The following is a 15,811-nucleotide window of genomic DNA, read 5'->3' on the forward strand; positions in this document are numbered from 1 at the left end:
CAACAACCTGTAGTTGTCTGCCTTGTTGTTTCCGAGAAAATTTATTGCCACTAACTGGAAGGCTTTCCATGCCGTCTTTTCCTTGCCACGCAGTGCATGGTCAAATGCATCATCTCGAAGAAGTTCACGAATCTGAGGACCAACAAAAGACACCTTCCTTTATCTTAGCTTCACTTAGAAATTTTCCATGAAGGTACTTGAAAGCTGCTTGTGTTTTGTCAATGGCCTTGACAAAGTTCTTCATCAGACCCAGTTTGATGTGTAAGGGTGGTAACAAAATCTTCTTTGATTCAACCAGTGGTGGATGCTGAACACTTTTCCTCCCAGGCTCCAATGACTGTCGGAGTGGCCAATCTTTCTTTCCAACTGGAGGGACTATGCAGAAGTAACAATTGCTGGTATGATCTGTTGGCTCTCTCCAAATCATTGGCACTGCAAAAGGCATAGATTTCCTTTTCCTGTTCAACCACGGGCAAAGATTTGTTGCACAAGTGTTGCAACATATGTGTGGGGCCCACCGCTTGTCCTGATCTCCAATTTTGCAGCCAAAATAAAGGCGATAGGCTTTCTTAACCATAGTGGTTATACTGCGCTTTTGTGATGCAAAAGTCACTTCACCACAAACATAGCAGAAGTTATCTGCACTGTTCACACAAGTACGAGGCATCTCTGCTCACTTTGGCTAAACAGAAATGTGTCCCTTTGCAAAATCAAACACTGACAAATAAGAGAGCATGACACTGTATGATTTCTAGAGCTGATATAGGGCAATTTGTTCAGCAGAGTGATGTAAGCTTCGTTATGATTGCAATCTGAAGCTGGTATTGCATCATACACGATATGAATTGCATCATGTTATTCCTAGAAGTCATGGATGATGCATCATTCATTGTTTTGCCTAAAAAGCAAGTACGTCCAAACCCAGTCATAGATTTATTCATAGATCCAGTTAAAGATGTATTTTAGTAATTTCTGGTTTAAATTGAGATCCCTTCCCTTTATAACTCACTTATCCTCCGCCATTCCCAAGTCAAGGGTCATATATACTGACCCAATATCATATCTTGAAAACTAGAGCCAATCAACAATTTTAAGCATCATTTTCGTTCTCAGTGACCCAGAATTAGTAAAGTTTGACTACATTTATTTCAGAAGCGTTTTTGGCTGTAGAGCAGTGTAACCTGCAGGCCGTGCCATTATTTGAAAAGAGTGGTGCATCCACTGGTCAAATCGTAGGATTCCACATGAAGCAAAATGCCACCTTCCACTTCCCTTGGCTCCTTTGGAATGCAGAGGCATAGTGGAGCATTCTCTGTGCTGAAAGCTTCTTGAATTACCATGGGGGTGATTTTTCAAAAGCACGAATCCCTGGCCCAACGTTGGTCCTCCTAAAGTGGATGGTCATTGACTTCTGTGGGTGAAAGTCCAGGCCAACATATGAGTGCTTTTGAATACCCCCCCTAAAACTTTTAAAGTTTTTGAGGTGGCTACAGGTTCATTTACTTCTCAGAAAGTGCAGATCTAATTGAGCAGATGTCAGTAAGGCCCTGGGCCACTTTGAGTAAATATTTGGAAGCTTTATTGTCAGTAAGAAACCTTTGAGCATGAGCAATACCTTTTAGTATCAAAACCAAATGTGTTATGGGGTCAGAAACTGCTGTGGGAATTGATTCTTCAGAAGAGAGAGGTTCCATCTGGGCTACCTGAAAAGAGGAGTAGAGGAAACCATCTGTCAAATGTTAGGACTTTTTTCCAAGTTTATTTCCCTATTACAGGCATCAAGACTAGGTCAGACTGTCAGCTGGGGCATCGACTGCCGTAGCGTTGTTGATTCCAGTGGAGCTATGCTGATGTTCACCAGTTGAGGATCTGGCCCTGAGAGTTTTCCAGTAGTTTGTCACCTATACAAACTATGTTTCAGGAAGTGAGAGGCATGCCTATTGTTACAATTTATGGCTTTTGTTTCTTGCGGATAGTTAAATAATATCACGGGGCCTGATATTCAGAATCAGTGTTTATCATCACAGCTTGTAGCATTTGACTCAGGGAGCTGGCCAGAAAGGAATAGCAGATATGGCCAATCTTTCTTTGGAACCTTGCATCAAGGTTTTTCGTTTCTAAGAAAACACACTATTCTTAATTACAGCCATGTTAAGGAATGTGGAGGAAAAGAAATTCCAGATGCGTTGGAATCCATGCCGTGGGCTGTGATGCTCTTGTGATTAGTGCTGAATGAGAGAAGAGAAGTCAGTTGTACAAATGCCATTCCTTCTGTTGAGAGGAACTGTATCATTCTCATGAGCCGCTCAGAGAAAATGGACAAAGACTCATAAATTCCCAGGATCCCTTGTAATGCCCGTCTGCTTTTCAAGGAGGCTTTGCTATAAATTTTTCAGTAGAATTGCTCACAGCCACAATAACTTGCAAGACTGGGCAATAATGAAGTCAGAGAGTGCAGCCACTAATGCCTGCCACTAGCATTTAAAGATGAAAAAGACCAAGAACATAATCTAAACCATCCTCCAGGCAGGGAAGGATTGTTTCCTACAATACATTTTCTATATCCAAGTGTCAGGAGCAATGGAGCTTCCACTACTCCCTTTTGCAATTCTGTTCTACAGTCTAATGTTTCTCACTCTCAGGAAGGTTTTCCTGATGTCCAGCCTAAATTTCCTTTATCTTTAAATCATGTTGTTGCGTCTCTAAACCTCTCTTTTCTTGGTGCTCAGACATTCCAAGTAATGCTGTGTTTGGCAACTAAAGCATGATTACCATCAGAAAAGAGATTGATGCGTTACCTTATACAAAGCTTGGTTTTTAATTTTGGGGATGGTGATTTTTGCATTACACAGGAAAATAATGGTTTAATAGTCTATGGTAATATTTATGGAAGGAAAAATTACTTCAAATATTGTCTTCTGACTCCACAGTAGGACTGGTTCAAAACTGGGGGGATGGGGGGGCTTGCACAGATTCCCACCCCTTCTTCTGTCATCACCACCGCACCTCAAAATTCTGACAAAATATTTGAAGTATAAATATTCTGACACCAGCACTCAGGAGATCAGCCCCCTGTGAGGCGTCAGGTGCACATTCATCCTGCATCCTGAGATGCATGGAACAAGGGTCAGTCTGCAAGCCACTCATTACAAGACCCGGGACCATCACCATGTCTCCTGATGATATTTTGGCATGTGCCTCATTAACAGAATTGTGAACTATGGTCCTGATTCAGCAGAGCACTTAAGCACATTTAAATCCTCCCCTTAAGTCTACCCCTAGTCAGTGGGACAAAATGTGCACAAGTGTTCTGCTGCATCAGGGCCCAAGCTGTGATTGCAGAATGTTCCTGAGGATGTGAGGGGGGGGGGGGGGAGGGGGAAGAAAACATGGCTTGACTTATGATCCTTGGGACAGTTTACCATTTTAAAAAATATCCTAGAAACGGAACACATTCCATCTGTGGAGTCATTCTGAGGGAATAAAAGTGAAGTCCCATGATGCAGTGTTTACAATTAGTGCTCAGAGTATAACCACACTGTAAAGTGGAACTATGAATGAGACATACCAAGCAGGTCCTAATCCTGAAATTGGATCCACTAATGTGAACAGTCCAATTGCAGGAGCTAGACCATGGCTGCTATTTGGGGGGGCAGGGGCAGAGATGTCATCATGCTCTACAGAGTTAATATAAAAGCTAAAGAACAGAACTGCTTTATGACTCAGGTATACATTTTAATAAGACTCTTCCAGGCATGAGAATATTTCAGAATTTCTATTTTGCAGTTTAAAGAGCAATATATCAAAATAGCTCTTTTATGAGGGGCCCTGGAAGTTTTTCTGATTTTTTTTAAAAGTTTCCAGTGCAGTGTTTGTAATAAATCAAATGTCTCCATTTTAAAACTGTAATCCACAAAAATGGAAACTGTAGCTCCTTTTAACAGAGTGCAGAAATAAAATAAAAAATGGTCTGTAAAAGCGGACTCTATAATAAGTCAAAGGTCTCTGTGTTGATCCAAGAAGGAAAAAACCCATGTCAGAGCGAGCTGATTCCAAATGGAAGATATCGTCTGTAACCCGTTGGTGCAGGGAAGTTTTTGTTCAGCTGTGTTAGGGCTGTTTCATCAGTGCAGTGTGGTTCCTCCCTCTCCATGGTAGTGAGGTTATGAGCCGGTTAGCCTATGGCACAAGCGATAGCCTTTGAAGTGTGCACTAACTACCCTCTAAACTATGAAAAGGAAGCATTGAGGAGGATGAAAAGGGAAAGTAGGAAGTAAATCAAGGCCTTCTCCACAGTGGGTGTAGAACCATGCTCTGTGATGTGGAGAGGAGTGATGGTCTTGTGTTTAAGGCACTAAACTGGGACTCAGAGGATCTGGACTCAAGTCCTGGTTATGCCACAGACATCATGCCTGACCTTGGGCAAGACACTTAATCCTTTTGTGCCTCAGTTCTCCATCTATGACATGCAGATAATAATACTTCCTTTCCTCTACCGTTTATCTGCGTGGTCTGTTTAGACTGTACACTCTTCAGAGCAGGGACTGTCTCTTACTGGGTGTTTGCACAACGAGGCCTGGAACATGGCTGCAGCCTGTAGGCACTATCGTAATATTAACCAGAGAAACCTTGCTAGAACCTTCTAGCAACCTGTCTAAACTTCAGTTCAGTCCTGCCTAACATGGCTCTGCTTTCAGTGTGGACACGGTTTTTAAGAATAAATGAAAAGAGCCATTAATGATAGAGAACAGGACTACAACAGGCCGGGTGCCTGAACTGAGCTTTTTCTGAAAACGTTCCCAAAGCTGCTGTGGTACGAGCACAGCTCCTCTAGTGCTCGTGGTGGTGTTCTTGCTGCCGGGTTCTCGGAGCGGGATGAAACGACAGCTGGACTACATTAACATTCCCACCATTGAAGAGTGGGCTATTTTCAGTGTAGACATGGCCACAGATCAAACGGTCGTGTGTAAAAACCCCTTCCAGACACATCATTACTATTGGGTGTAAAATGTAATGGATAAAACTTGGCAAAACATTTAAAAGTGTTGATGATAGCAATAAATTTCTCAATTGAAATACAGTTTGGGAAATCACCAGTTACACTGAGCCAACTTTACACCTGTGGGGAGTGACACATTTTAAGTAATGTCAGTACACATTGCAGATTAACTATCATTGATGATGGATGTGATAAAATACATTGACTTTTTAAAATTAGTTGTAGTCACATAGTGGCATAAACAATATCCTTCTATTTAAGAAAATCTCTCTCTTCTTGCATAGTTCAGCATGGTACTTAAGTAGCAATTTTCATGTGATTTACAAATAATTTTGTCTGGGAAAAAATTATGAATACTTCTGCTTTGTTTCTGAAAGAAATATTAATAATATTTTTGAAAAGTAGACTTAACTACCATGTTTTCAGTCCTTGGGACAGTGGAAAGAAAATGTACTTTCAATTAAAGACAACTTTTTTTCCTGTAGTTGTTTTTTAAAAGCTCATATGGGCAAGTTATATTTATGGGTGGGGTTGACCTAACTCTGCTCCCGGTGGTGGCTGAGTGCTTTATGTAATTTCCATCCCTTGTCTACTACCATTTCAGTAAAACAGTAGGTTGTATTGTCAATAATGCTGTTTACATTTTATTGGTAAACCAAACCTGCCACTAAAGTTGTATTTGTGCTTTGCATTATAAAAATAAATATCGTTCAGTAGTAACTTACATGAAAATCCAAGGAAATGTCTACAGCATATTCATTTATCACTCCTCGGTTAGCTTGTTTCATTACATATACCAAAGGAAATGATGGAGACCATAAAATGTGGAATTTATTACTTTCTGATGACATCTGATGAACTTGGGTCATAACACTTCAATGCTGGATGAATTAGTCTTGTTTGATTTGAGTCTCACTGGTTAAAACCTGTTATGAAAAGAGGAATCTGCTTTTCTTAAACCCATTTATTTATTTGTAAAATATTCTGCTTCACCACAGTACGGGCTAAGCTTGGTAGAGTAACCTCATCGGTGTAACCCTGACACAGTTTTGTTGTCCCCCAGCCATGTTGTACCATGTTTAAAATTATGTGTATTGTGAGGCACCTTGCAAAAGAATGTATTTGGGCTCTGTCATCATAATGTGGGAGATTGCCAATGGGACTTGTGCTCCTGCATCCTTCAGGCCCTTTTTGAACGTCTCCACGGATAACAAAAACAATGCTAAAGCCCAAGGTATCTGGAATAACCACAGTGGTGGGGTGTGTTGGTTGGCTGATTGTCACGTGTAACTAAAGATTTTATGAAATCAATAACTGAAGGCATGAATTTATGCTAGATACCAGCCCTCAGATGAGCCCCTAATCTTATGCCCACCTAATACGGTCTGTAGGTATCTGATATAACCCCACACGTTCTTGCGGTCATGCTTACAGAAGGGAGAGTGAAGTGGCGCGTCCGTTGAAATTAACATCTGTACTGTATGTCTGCCCTAGGGCGTGTTGGAGAGCTTTCTGGGCACAGCAGTCACTGGAGCGGTCTTTTGCCTTTTTGCTGGTCAGCCACTCACAATTCTGAGCAGCACAGGACCTGTCCTTGTCTTTGAAAGACTCCTGTTTAATTTCAGCAAGTAAGTAAAGGGGGAGAGGAGTGTTTCCAATGCAATACAATGTTAGCTGTGAATGAGCTATTTGAAGGGGGGAATTAAGCGCATTGATATTGAACATTTCCTGGTGTGAGAGAGCTATCAAACAGTGGCTAGAATTTTCCAAGGTGCCCATAGAGTTCCAGTGCGATTTGGGTGCCTAGCTCCCTTTTGCGCCTTCGTTAATCTCAGCCAGTGTCCGATTTCAAGAGACATTTTGCTGAGCTATAATGAATCGGACAAGATGGCAGTGCAGGGTATTATTGACGACAGCGGAACTAGACTGGTTGGTACAGGGGGCCTCCTTAATCACTCTGTTGCTCAGGAAGATGATCAGATTTCTCCATACGCTAAAGGCAGAATCCCACTCCATGAATTCAGTGGCAAAAGTCCCATTGAGTTCACCACCAGCAGAATTTGCCATTAAACTGGTGGTCCATGGAAATAGTGGCTATTTATGCATAAAAATAAAAGTGTCCATGGCATGCATAGATATCGTCACCAAATCTCCTAGATGGGATTTTGTTGTATTAAATAGTTTTGTTTATCGACTCTGAATTCAAAGAGGGCTTTGTCTGTGAAATGTTTAGGTGCTACCCTAATATAAATAATAAAGTCCACAACCAGATTTGCGCCCCTTTGTGTTAGGTGGAGGACCAACATCGAATTTTCATTTGCTATTCCAATAAATAATACCAGTAGCATGACATATTGGGAGATGGCTGTTCTAAAGTAATCAGGACTAAGCTTAGTTATTGTTAATATTACACCTCTACCCTGATAAAACGCGACCTGATATAACACGGGTTCGCATACAAGGCGGTAAAGCGCTGACACGCCGCTCTGAGCAGCGTGTTAAGGGTGCCGGGGCAGAGGGGTTGGATAAGGGGCAGAGGGTCTCGGGGACGGTTAGGGGCTCCCCCCACCTCCAGTGTCTGGGAGGCAGGAGCTGTGGGGGGCCACTTTTGTGGGCCCCGCAGTCCCAGAGTGGCCCTGGGGATTAGTGGGGGGCTGGGAGCAGCCCCCTCCGCTTCCCTCGCCCCGGCCCCAGCCATGTTGCTCGGGGGAGGGGGCTTGGAGGAAGGGATCCCCCCTGCACTCACCGGCAGCGATCCCCCCTGCACTCACCGGCAGCGACACGGCCGGGGCAAGGAAAGTGAAGCAGCCTGGGGCCGCGTCGCTCTGCTTCCTGCCTCAGGTGAGTATGGGGGGGCATCCTTTCCCCAACCTCCCCGCATTCACCGACGGCAGGAAGCGGAGCACCGCGGCTGGGAGATGGTGGAGTGGAGCGGGCTGGGGCCGGGCTGCTCCGCTTCCCACCGCTGCTGGTGAGTCCCTGTCAGGGGGTGGGGTGTGTGGATAGGGGACAGGGAGCAGAGGGGTTGGGTAGGGGGTGGGGTTCTGGGGGTGATTGGGGACGGGGGTCTCTGAAGGGGAGCGGTCAGGGAGCAAGGAACTGGGAGGGCCAAAGCAAGTTCGATATAATGCGGTCTCACCTATAACACGGTGAGATTTTTTTGTCTCCTGAGGACCACGTTATATCGGGGTAGAGGTGTAGCTGCTGCGCTGTTGACATTTTTGATGCCATACAAAATGGAAGAGTGTTAAGTTAAACAGAACCAACCAAACCATGTCTCTTTCATCTCCCCATAAAGAGAGAATCCATGATATTATGTATTGTTAAAGATCTGAATTTCAAAATACAAAAATATTCAGTGTTAAGGAAATAGTGGGTTCCCTACCAAAGCAGTTTGTAATACGGGACAGCTTTTTAACTGATTGTAGTTATACATGGAAAAGGCCAAATAGATTTTTAAAATGAACAGGGCTGTAAATTGCAATAAGAAAGGCGGCATAAAGTGAGGTGTCTAGGTAACTACAGCATAATTTCATTACTTCCTTCATTATATTGAGGTTTCTAGGGAAATTAACCTTTGTGGATGTTCAGTAATCTTGCTTGATAATTCTAGTTATTTTCTGGAGGCTATTTTAATTAAGATGATCTAATATGACCATTCCTCTGTCTCTTCTACACAACCTGGAAAATATTAGACATGTTTGTATATGCTTTTGAGATATAGTAATGCTGCCATGTAAAAATATATTTGTGATCTATCTATAGAGTTCTGTATGATGCTCATTTAGAAGTGGGATGAATCCACTTGATTTCATCATTAATCTTACCACATTTGTGGTGGTGTGACTGTGTCTGAAAGTAATGTGATACAATTTAAATGAGGGCCTCAAAGGACGGCATGATCTCAGTGTCTGTCTCATCACATTTAGCAGTATTTCAGAATCATTAGTGTTTGAAGCACGTATGATCACCCACTGTTCTCAGCCTCTGAGACAGAGAGTCTGATCAATTTCAGCACAGCGAGATGTTTAGCAAAACAGTGTCCATTCACCCTTTTGTGAGTTCAGCCATCAACTTCTATTCTTTCCTGCAGTAACTTTCCCCAAAGCTTAGTAGTATACCACTGTGCAGTCATACAAAAATCATTTGTGCAGGGATCCCATTTGTTTCTATAATACAAGCAATATCGTATGCATTAAAATTCATAATCGGTTAAATTACCTCCCCAAACTCTTTTTGTTATCAAAAGCGTGTTCTCCTACGGCCTTGGTTCATATCACTCCACAGACTTAGGGCTGGTCTACACTAGAAGCTGATGCACTGATGCAGCTGTGCTGCTGTAGGGTGTGTGGTGAAGACACTCTATGCCGACAGGAGAGCTCTCCCATCAGCATAAGAAAACCACCTCCACAAGAGGCAGTAGCTACGTTGGCGGGAGAAGCTCTTCACACGGGCACTTAGGACGGTGTAACTTGCATCACTCAGGGGGGTGGCTTATTCACACCCCTGAGCGATGGAAGTTATACTAACATAACCTGTAGTGTAGACAGGCCCTTAGTTGTGGTGCTACCTGCTGAGGCACTGAAACACCAAGTTTATTTTGGAGGGGGGGGGGAGGGGAGAAAATCCATCTTCCTTTGAAAAAAGGCCACAGAAAAAATCCACAGCTATTTATGAAGCTGCCAGCTTCTTCCCTGCCTGGCAGTGTGAGAGGGGCTCAGGTGACAGAGCCCGTCAGCAGGAAATCCAGTGGAGGCTCTGCCTGGGAGCTGGGTGCCAAACATAAGCACCGTGCTCCCTGCACATCCTTTTCTACAGGGGAAAACTCCCCTCTTCTCCCCCACCTCCACCCCTGGTTCCTTCTGTCCACTGTGGGTCTCCTGTCTCTCTCCTCTGCCCAGCCCAGTCCTGGAGCACAGGCAGCAAGACGCTGGAGAGACGTGTGTGTGTGTGTATGTATGTATGTGTATGTATGTGTGTGTGTGTGTGTGTGTGTGTGTGTGTGTGTGTGTGTGTGTGAATAGATTAGAGGGGCGAAAACAACTCCTTGGGACCTCTGCAAGAGAAGGGCACCCTCTCCTTTTTCTTTCACTGGTATAAATTAGGACAACACTTCGGTGTCACAACATGCCTGTAGCCTGGATGATCTGCTCCAAATCCAGGTACTGTGAGCAGCAGAAAAAAACAAGAGATACAAAATATTGCTATTTTTTCCTGAAAGAGGAGATGGTTTTGCTGTGACTATACCCTTTGGTGTGTAGCAGTGGGATTTATGGAGAGCCACTGCCACGTGACCGTTGCAGTCATACACTGTAATTTCTCAGTAATTCATTTCAGTTCTTCTTGCTCACAAGAACGCCCTGTATAGTGGCAACAAAATTAGAAAGAATTCCATGGACTGATGCACAGAAAGTTCAAAAGTCCTTTGTGGAAACCATGGGTCTACTCCAAAGAGGCATAAATGTCAGCAGGCCTTCCCTAAAGATTTATAGAAGGCAATGTGATCAAGGTCTTAATCTACAGAAAATGTTTGCATGGTTGTTTTCTGTGGAGATCTCTGGATTAGACGATATTTCATTTTATGAAATAAGTTTCTCGCTTCTCCTCCCCCAAAACCCACAGCGATTAATCAAGTAAACATTAGAAAACTGATGTGAATAAGTCTATTGGTGGCATGAAGTAAAATAGATTAGAGGAGGAAAAACATCAGAAATGTGTCCTTCTTCAGTAATGGGGCCATATAAGTACCTCAGTGTCTGAGTCCCTCATAATCTTTAATGCATTATCCGCCCCTAAGGGTACATCAACACAGCAGCTGGGAAGTGTAATTCCCAGCTCAGGTAGACGTACATGTGCTAGTGCCTAAAAATAGCCGTGTGGCTGCAGGAGGATGGACCCAGGGGGTTGAGCAGAATTGTACTTGGGAAGCGAGCCATAACTGCGGTGGCCACACTGTTATTTTTAGGTGCGAGTTCAAGCAGAGCTAGCTGGGAATTCTACCTCCCAGCCGCTGTGCAGACATACCCTTAGTGACTTGAGGAAATCGGTGGCAGAGCAGCGAATTGAACACAGGTCTCCTGAGTCCCAGCCTAGTGCTCTGACCACTGGATCATCCCCCTTCTCTATCCGTAGTCTCCAAAGATCCCACCACAGCACGTTCTTTGTCATTTGCTGCTCTTTTCCAGCCCTTCAGTTGCGCCTTTTTTGCCCATAGAGAGAGACGGGGACTAGTACTCCAAGCAGAGGACCAGGAGCCAGCAAATCCTGGGTTCTGATCTGTGCTGTCGTAGGGCCTGATTTTCAGGCTAGCTGAGCACCGATAGCTCGAGCTGAAGTCAGTGAGCGGCTGCGGATGGCTCTGAATATCAGGCTTCTAACCCCTCTGTGTCTTGGTCCCCCCGTCTATAAAATGGCCATGAGGGTAAAGTTTACCTCCCAGGGGTGCTGTGAGGGATAATTAATTAATCATGGGAAAGTCCTTAGTAAATGAAAAAGTGCACTGTGCTTATTGTTGGCCGAGCTTGTGAGGCCCTGTGCTTAACTTGATGGTATTTCTCTGTTTGTGAGCCCTAGGCGTGGAGTGGGAGGATGATGTGGAGGGAGGGGAATATGCAGGGAACAGTGAGCCCAGGTTTATGGAATAGGGATGTGGGTGCAGGGAGTCCCTGAAATAGAGAGGGATGGGGGGCTGGCACACAGGGAGCTTGTGTGGGGTGGACATTGGAGGGACACAAGGAGCTCTGGTGTGTGCAGTGAGCTTGGATGCAGAAGCTGGTGAGGGATGCCTGGGTGGTGCTGGAGGGCCGGGGCGCAGTGAGGAGGGCCGGGGTGCAGTGAGGAGAGCCAGGACAGTATATGCCATATTCTGTTTGGGCTATGATTGTGGGACTTTTGTTATGATTTACATGCATTCACCCCACAAGGGCTATTTGCCCTTAGAAAGGCTCTGGGGACTATTTCTGGGGATTTTGAAGCAGGGAAACCGAGGCAGGGACACTGCCTGTCATGCTATGGCCTGCTGCAAGGGGACACGCCAGTCAGGGCTACCCTCTGACTGTTCCCCTGCGTCCCTCATCTAATGTTGAAAGCCATTCAGCTACTAGTGTAGATATGAGGAAAAGGCATTTTCAACACTGTTACGCAGAGGTTTGCTTGACGGTAATTTCCCCATTCCCCTCACTTTGAAAGCGTCTTCTCGTAATGCTGCCACACACTGTTCTGTTAGGGTTCTGGGCTAAATGTGAAGCGAGTCCTGAATTCCTAAGGAGTGCTTGAGTAGAGCTCTTTTTTCAAACTACAGTAAAAGATTTTTACCTGAGTTACAGAGCAAGCGGAGGGATTTTCATCCCCTTTTTGATATCCTCTCAATTGGACTTCTCTGGTGCAGGTTCCACTACCTTCACCCTTCTCTGGGTGGAATCACGCAGTCCTATTACCACCCTTAGACTGGGTCGGTGCGTTTGGCACCTGAGAGTCCAGCAGCTGGTCCAAGTGACTCAAAAACAGCTTCTTCAAAACAAAGCATTATTTTATTCACCCAAAGGCATGTAGCAAGCAGAGAGGGATAAAACAACAAAAGGCCTATGCCTGGGTCTTACCTAAACTTTATTATTTTCTTGCAAGTTTTGCATAAGTTCCACTCAATCCAGACCCCTGTGCTTCTGGCCTGGGAGAGTCAGACAGGCGCTGTAGCATTCTCTCTCTCTTTGTCACTCATCTCTAGCTGCTGCGTGCTCACCTCCTCTCATCAGCTAGGGTTTTTAATGGTTTAATGCCTCTTTGATCCTAGGCTCTGGGAAAAATTAACCTCCAGCCTGGCTGGAGCCCAGTGGGTGGACATGTCCCAATTAATAGCTCCCCCATTGTTTCCTTTAAGATTTTGGCAGGAACTTATCTTTGTTGTTGTTTTTGTTTCCTGTTTGCTTCCTCCTAGCAGCCTCTTTTGATTAATTCCATGCAGTTAGGCAGGATAATATTAAATAGGTAAACCGAGTCATAACAAATACTGTAGATAATTCCTTTGTTCCCTACAATTTGCAAGCCCTGAGTACAGGGCCCCGAGCTCAGACTTGTGTATTTCTTCTTTTGATAATATGATTGATGTTTAAAGGAGGGCGGGGTCCTGCTTTCCTTTTGCTGCTGCATGGGAAACTCTGAATCCTGATCTTGATATTTGTCAGGGAGGTTAATTTTCAGTTGGTTTTCTAAGATATGTTGTAAACTTTGGACCTGATGGTCAGCTAGTATAAGCTGATGTCAATGGAGTGACACTGATTTGCACTAGTTGGAGGTTTGGCCTTTTATGTCTCCATTTATATTTTCTCATTGATCTTCTGCAGTGCTAAACCATGTTGTTTATTCTAAAAAGCACTCAAGTTTACCGGTAATACACAGCAATGGAGACTGAAGCAAAATTGGTCAGCCCTAGGTGTTCAATTGCTAACTCAGCTGTTAAACTAACCCCCATCATTATCATTGGCTAAAAAAAGACCGAGCCTACTGTTTTAAATGTTACAGGAATTATTGCTTTTTATCTATCCTAATAAACACAGCTCTTATAATCCATACATTTCCCAGTTTCACTTTGGGAAGTTCTCTAACCCTTTCTGGAATTATCCAGCCTCAGGTATTTTTTTCCTCATTGTCACCTATTTTAAAACACTTGTTTTGCAGAGACCATGACTTTGATTACTTGGAGTTCCGTCTCTGGATTGGCCTGTGGTCAGCCTTCCAGTGTCTTGTTCTGGTTGCTACTGATGCCAGCTTCCTGGTCAAATACTTCACCCGCTTCACAGAAGAGGGATTTTCCTCCCTGATCAGCTTCATCTTCATTTATGATGCTTTCAAGAAGATGATCAAGTTAGCAGACTATTACCCAATCAATTCCCATTTTAAAGTGGACTATATCACATTTTACTCCTGTGTCTGCATGCCACCAGAGCCAGGTAAGAGAATACTGTGTTAGCTCATTGACTTTCAAATATATGCTCTCACTTGCGTGCTCTCTCTGTCATGCTATCACTGTGACATCTAATTTAACCATTAAATTGTGACCCTATGCAGATGAAGCCAACACGGGGGTGGGAGGCTGAGCACCATGTAAGTTCCAATAAAGCCCTTTAATGAGGCTTTAAGTGGCACATAGCTCTTGTGAATTACACCCTAAGTGCTGATCTAAATTTCTCTCTAGGCCTGGCATCTGGGGGCCATCATGTACATCATTACCAAGAAGGGGAGATGGTCTCCTGTGTTCTCATTTCCTCACATATCTGTCATCCTTAGTTTTGAATGACATTTCTCTAAGATCCTGGGAAAGGACTGAAAGCAATCATTACGTCAACAGGTTGGGGACACAGTCTCTGTATACACGGCACCTTTCAGTGCAGGGGATTGGCTACGCAAGGCTGGTATATGAATAAGAGGTGTGTGTGTGTGTGTGTGTGTGTGTGTAATACAATATTTTTACGTAATAGTCGTAGGGGATCAGACCAAACATTTTTGCCTATTACTGTAGAATGTGCGTAGTGCAACTGAAGTTTTAATAGGCACAGATTAAAGCTTGGAAATACAGGTGGAAGCAACCAGCTAAAAACCGCAAATACAAACAGGATGCTTTATGCTGTGTGCCAGCTTTCTTCATTATGGGTGAGTTGGTTATTCCTGAGACATTTTAAACAATGACGACTGAGTAAGAAATTTGGCATGCAGACAAAGTAAACGGAGTGTTACAGCATTGTACCTGCCAGACAGGAAAATAATCAGGTCAGTGCTATCCATGTATCTGCCACGGGTTGACTGTAACTGGATCCATTGAAGTCATGTATTTGTTATCCATTAAATGTAGATTTGTTAAGGGCGGGATTCTCAAAAGTGCTCAGCATTGGCCCAGCTCTGCTCCCATTAAAGTCAGCAGTAGCTTTTATTATTTATTCCTCATTGGGAGAAGAGCTGAGTTAGGTCAACCCTGAGTGCTTTTGAAAATCCCACTCTAGACTGACAGCATTTTAAGCTGTCCATTTAAATGACTTAGATTTTCAGTTAAACGGATCCAGGCGGAGTGGGGAAAGGAAGCGGTGCAATAGGAATCTGTATGCGATTCTGTGCATTTGGGGCGGGGAACCCTCGTGCTTGTGTAAAAACAGATTTGTACCTGGAAATGTGTCGCTAATCCTTGCTTTTGTGGTGGGAGGGGAGGGGTGATAGTGTTTAATTCAATCACAGTCATGAATTCCTGATTTTAGAATTTCCATTTCACCTTGTTTACATTGTAACCATATATTTATTGTAGAGGAAAAGGCAGAATAAATGAATTACTGGTCTTTGGAGACAACTGTAGTTTGCTGTTGCTCACATCACCCCCTAGAGAGATTTCCAAACCAGCCTCTGGTGGAATTCGGGCTTTGTTTAATTCACGAGTGTGCATGTGGTCTCATCCCAGCCCTTACACTTTGGTGCACACCCTAAACTCACTGCGTAGTTTGGCAATCGCACATCATGGGGAAGGGCTGGTGTGTAGGAGTCGATGCTGTGAGCCTGATTCGCTTCACAACGGCGAATCAGGCCCTCTGTCTGGCTTGATCCCATGCTTCCATGTTCCGTATTGTGAGGAGCACTGAACTCACACAGATGATTAGGTCTGAAATCCCAGTGCAACAAACACTGTCTATAAAAATTCTGTCAAATACCTCTCCATGTTTTCTTGCTCTCCTAACATGCCCAGGTGTGTTCTTTGCTTAGGGCTCCATTGCACCTTGAGGCCCCTGAACTGCCCCAGGAAGAGTACTGGAGGCCTTCTGCCTCCCACAACTCAGT

The 15,811-nt window shown here is 44.0% G+C and overlaps 1 protein-coding gene across 6 annotated transcripts in view; it reads left to right on the forward strand.

The window, feature by feature from the left end:
- Positions 1-15,811, forward strand: part of SLC4A4 (solute carrier family 4 member 4) — a 251,234-nt gene that overhangs the window by 185,133 nt on the left and 50,290 nt on the right. For all 6 annotated transcript variants that reach the window (XM_054029025.1, XM_054029029.1, XM_054029024.1 and 3 more), the window contains 2 exons: positions 6,494-6,627; positions 13,673-13,944. In XM_054029025.1, coding sequence (XP_053885000.1) covers positions 6,494-6,627; positions 13,673-13,944 — 406 coding nt within the window. The remainder of the gene's footprint in view (positions 1-6,493; positions 6,628-13,672; positions 13,945-15,811) is intronic.

The sequence above is a fragment of the Malaclemys terrapin genome, chromosome 5, assembly GCF_027887155.1.
Source record: "Malaclemys terrapin pileata isolate rMalTer1 chromosome 5, rMalTer1.hap1, whole genome shotgun sequence".
NCBI lineage: Eukaryota > Metazoa > Chordata > Testudines > Emydidae > Malaclemys > Malaclemys terrapin.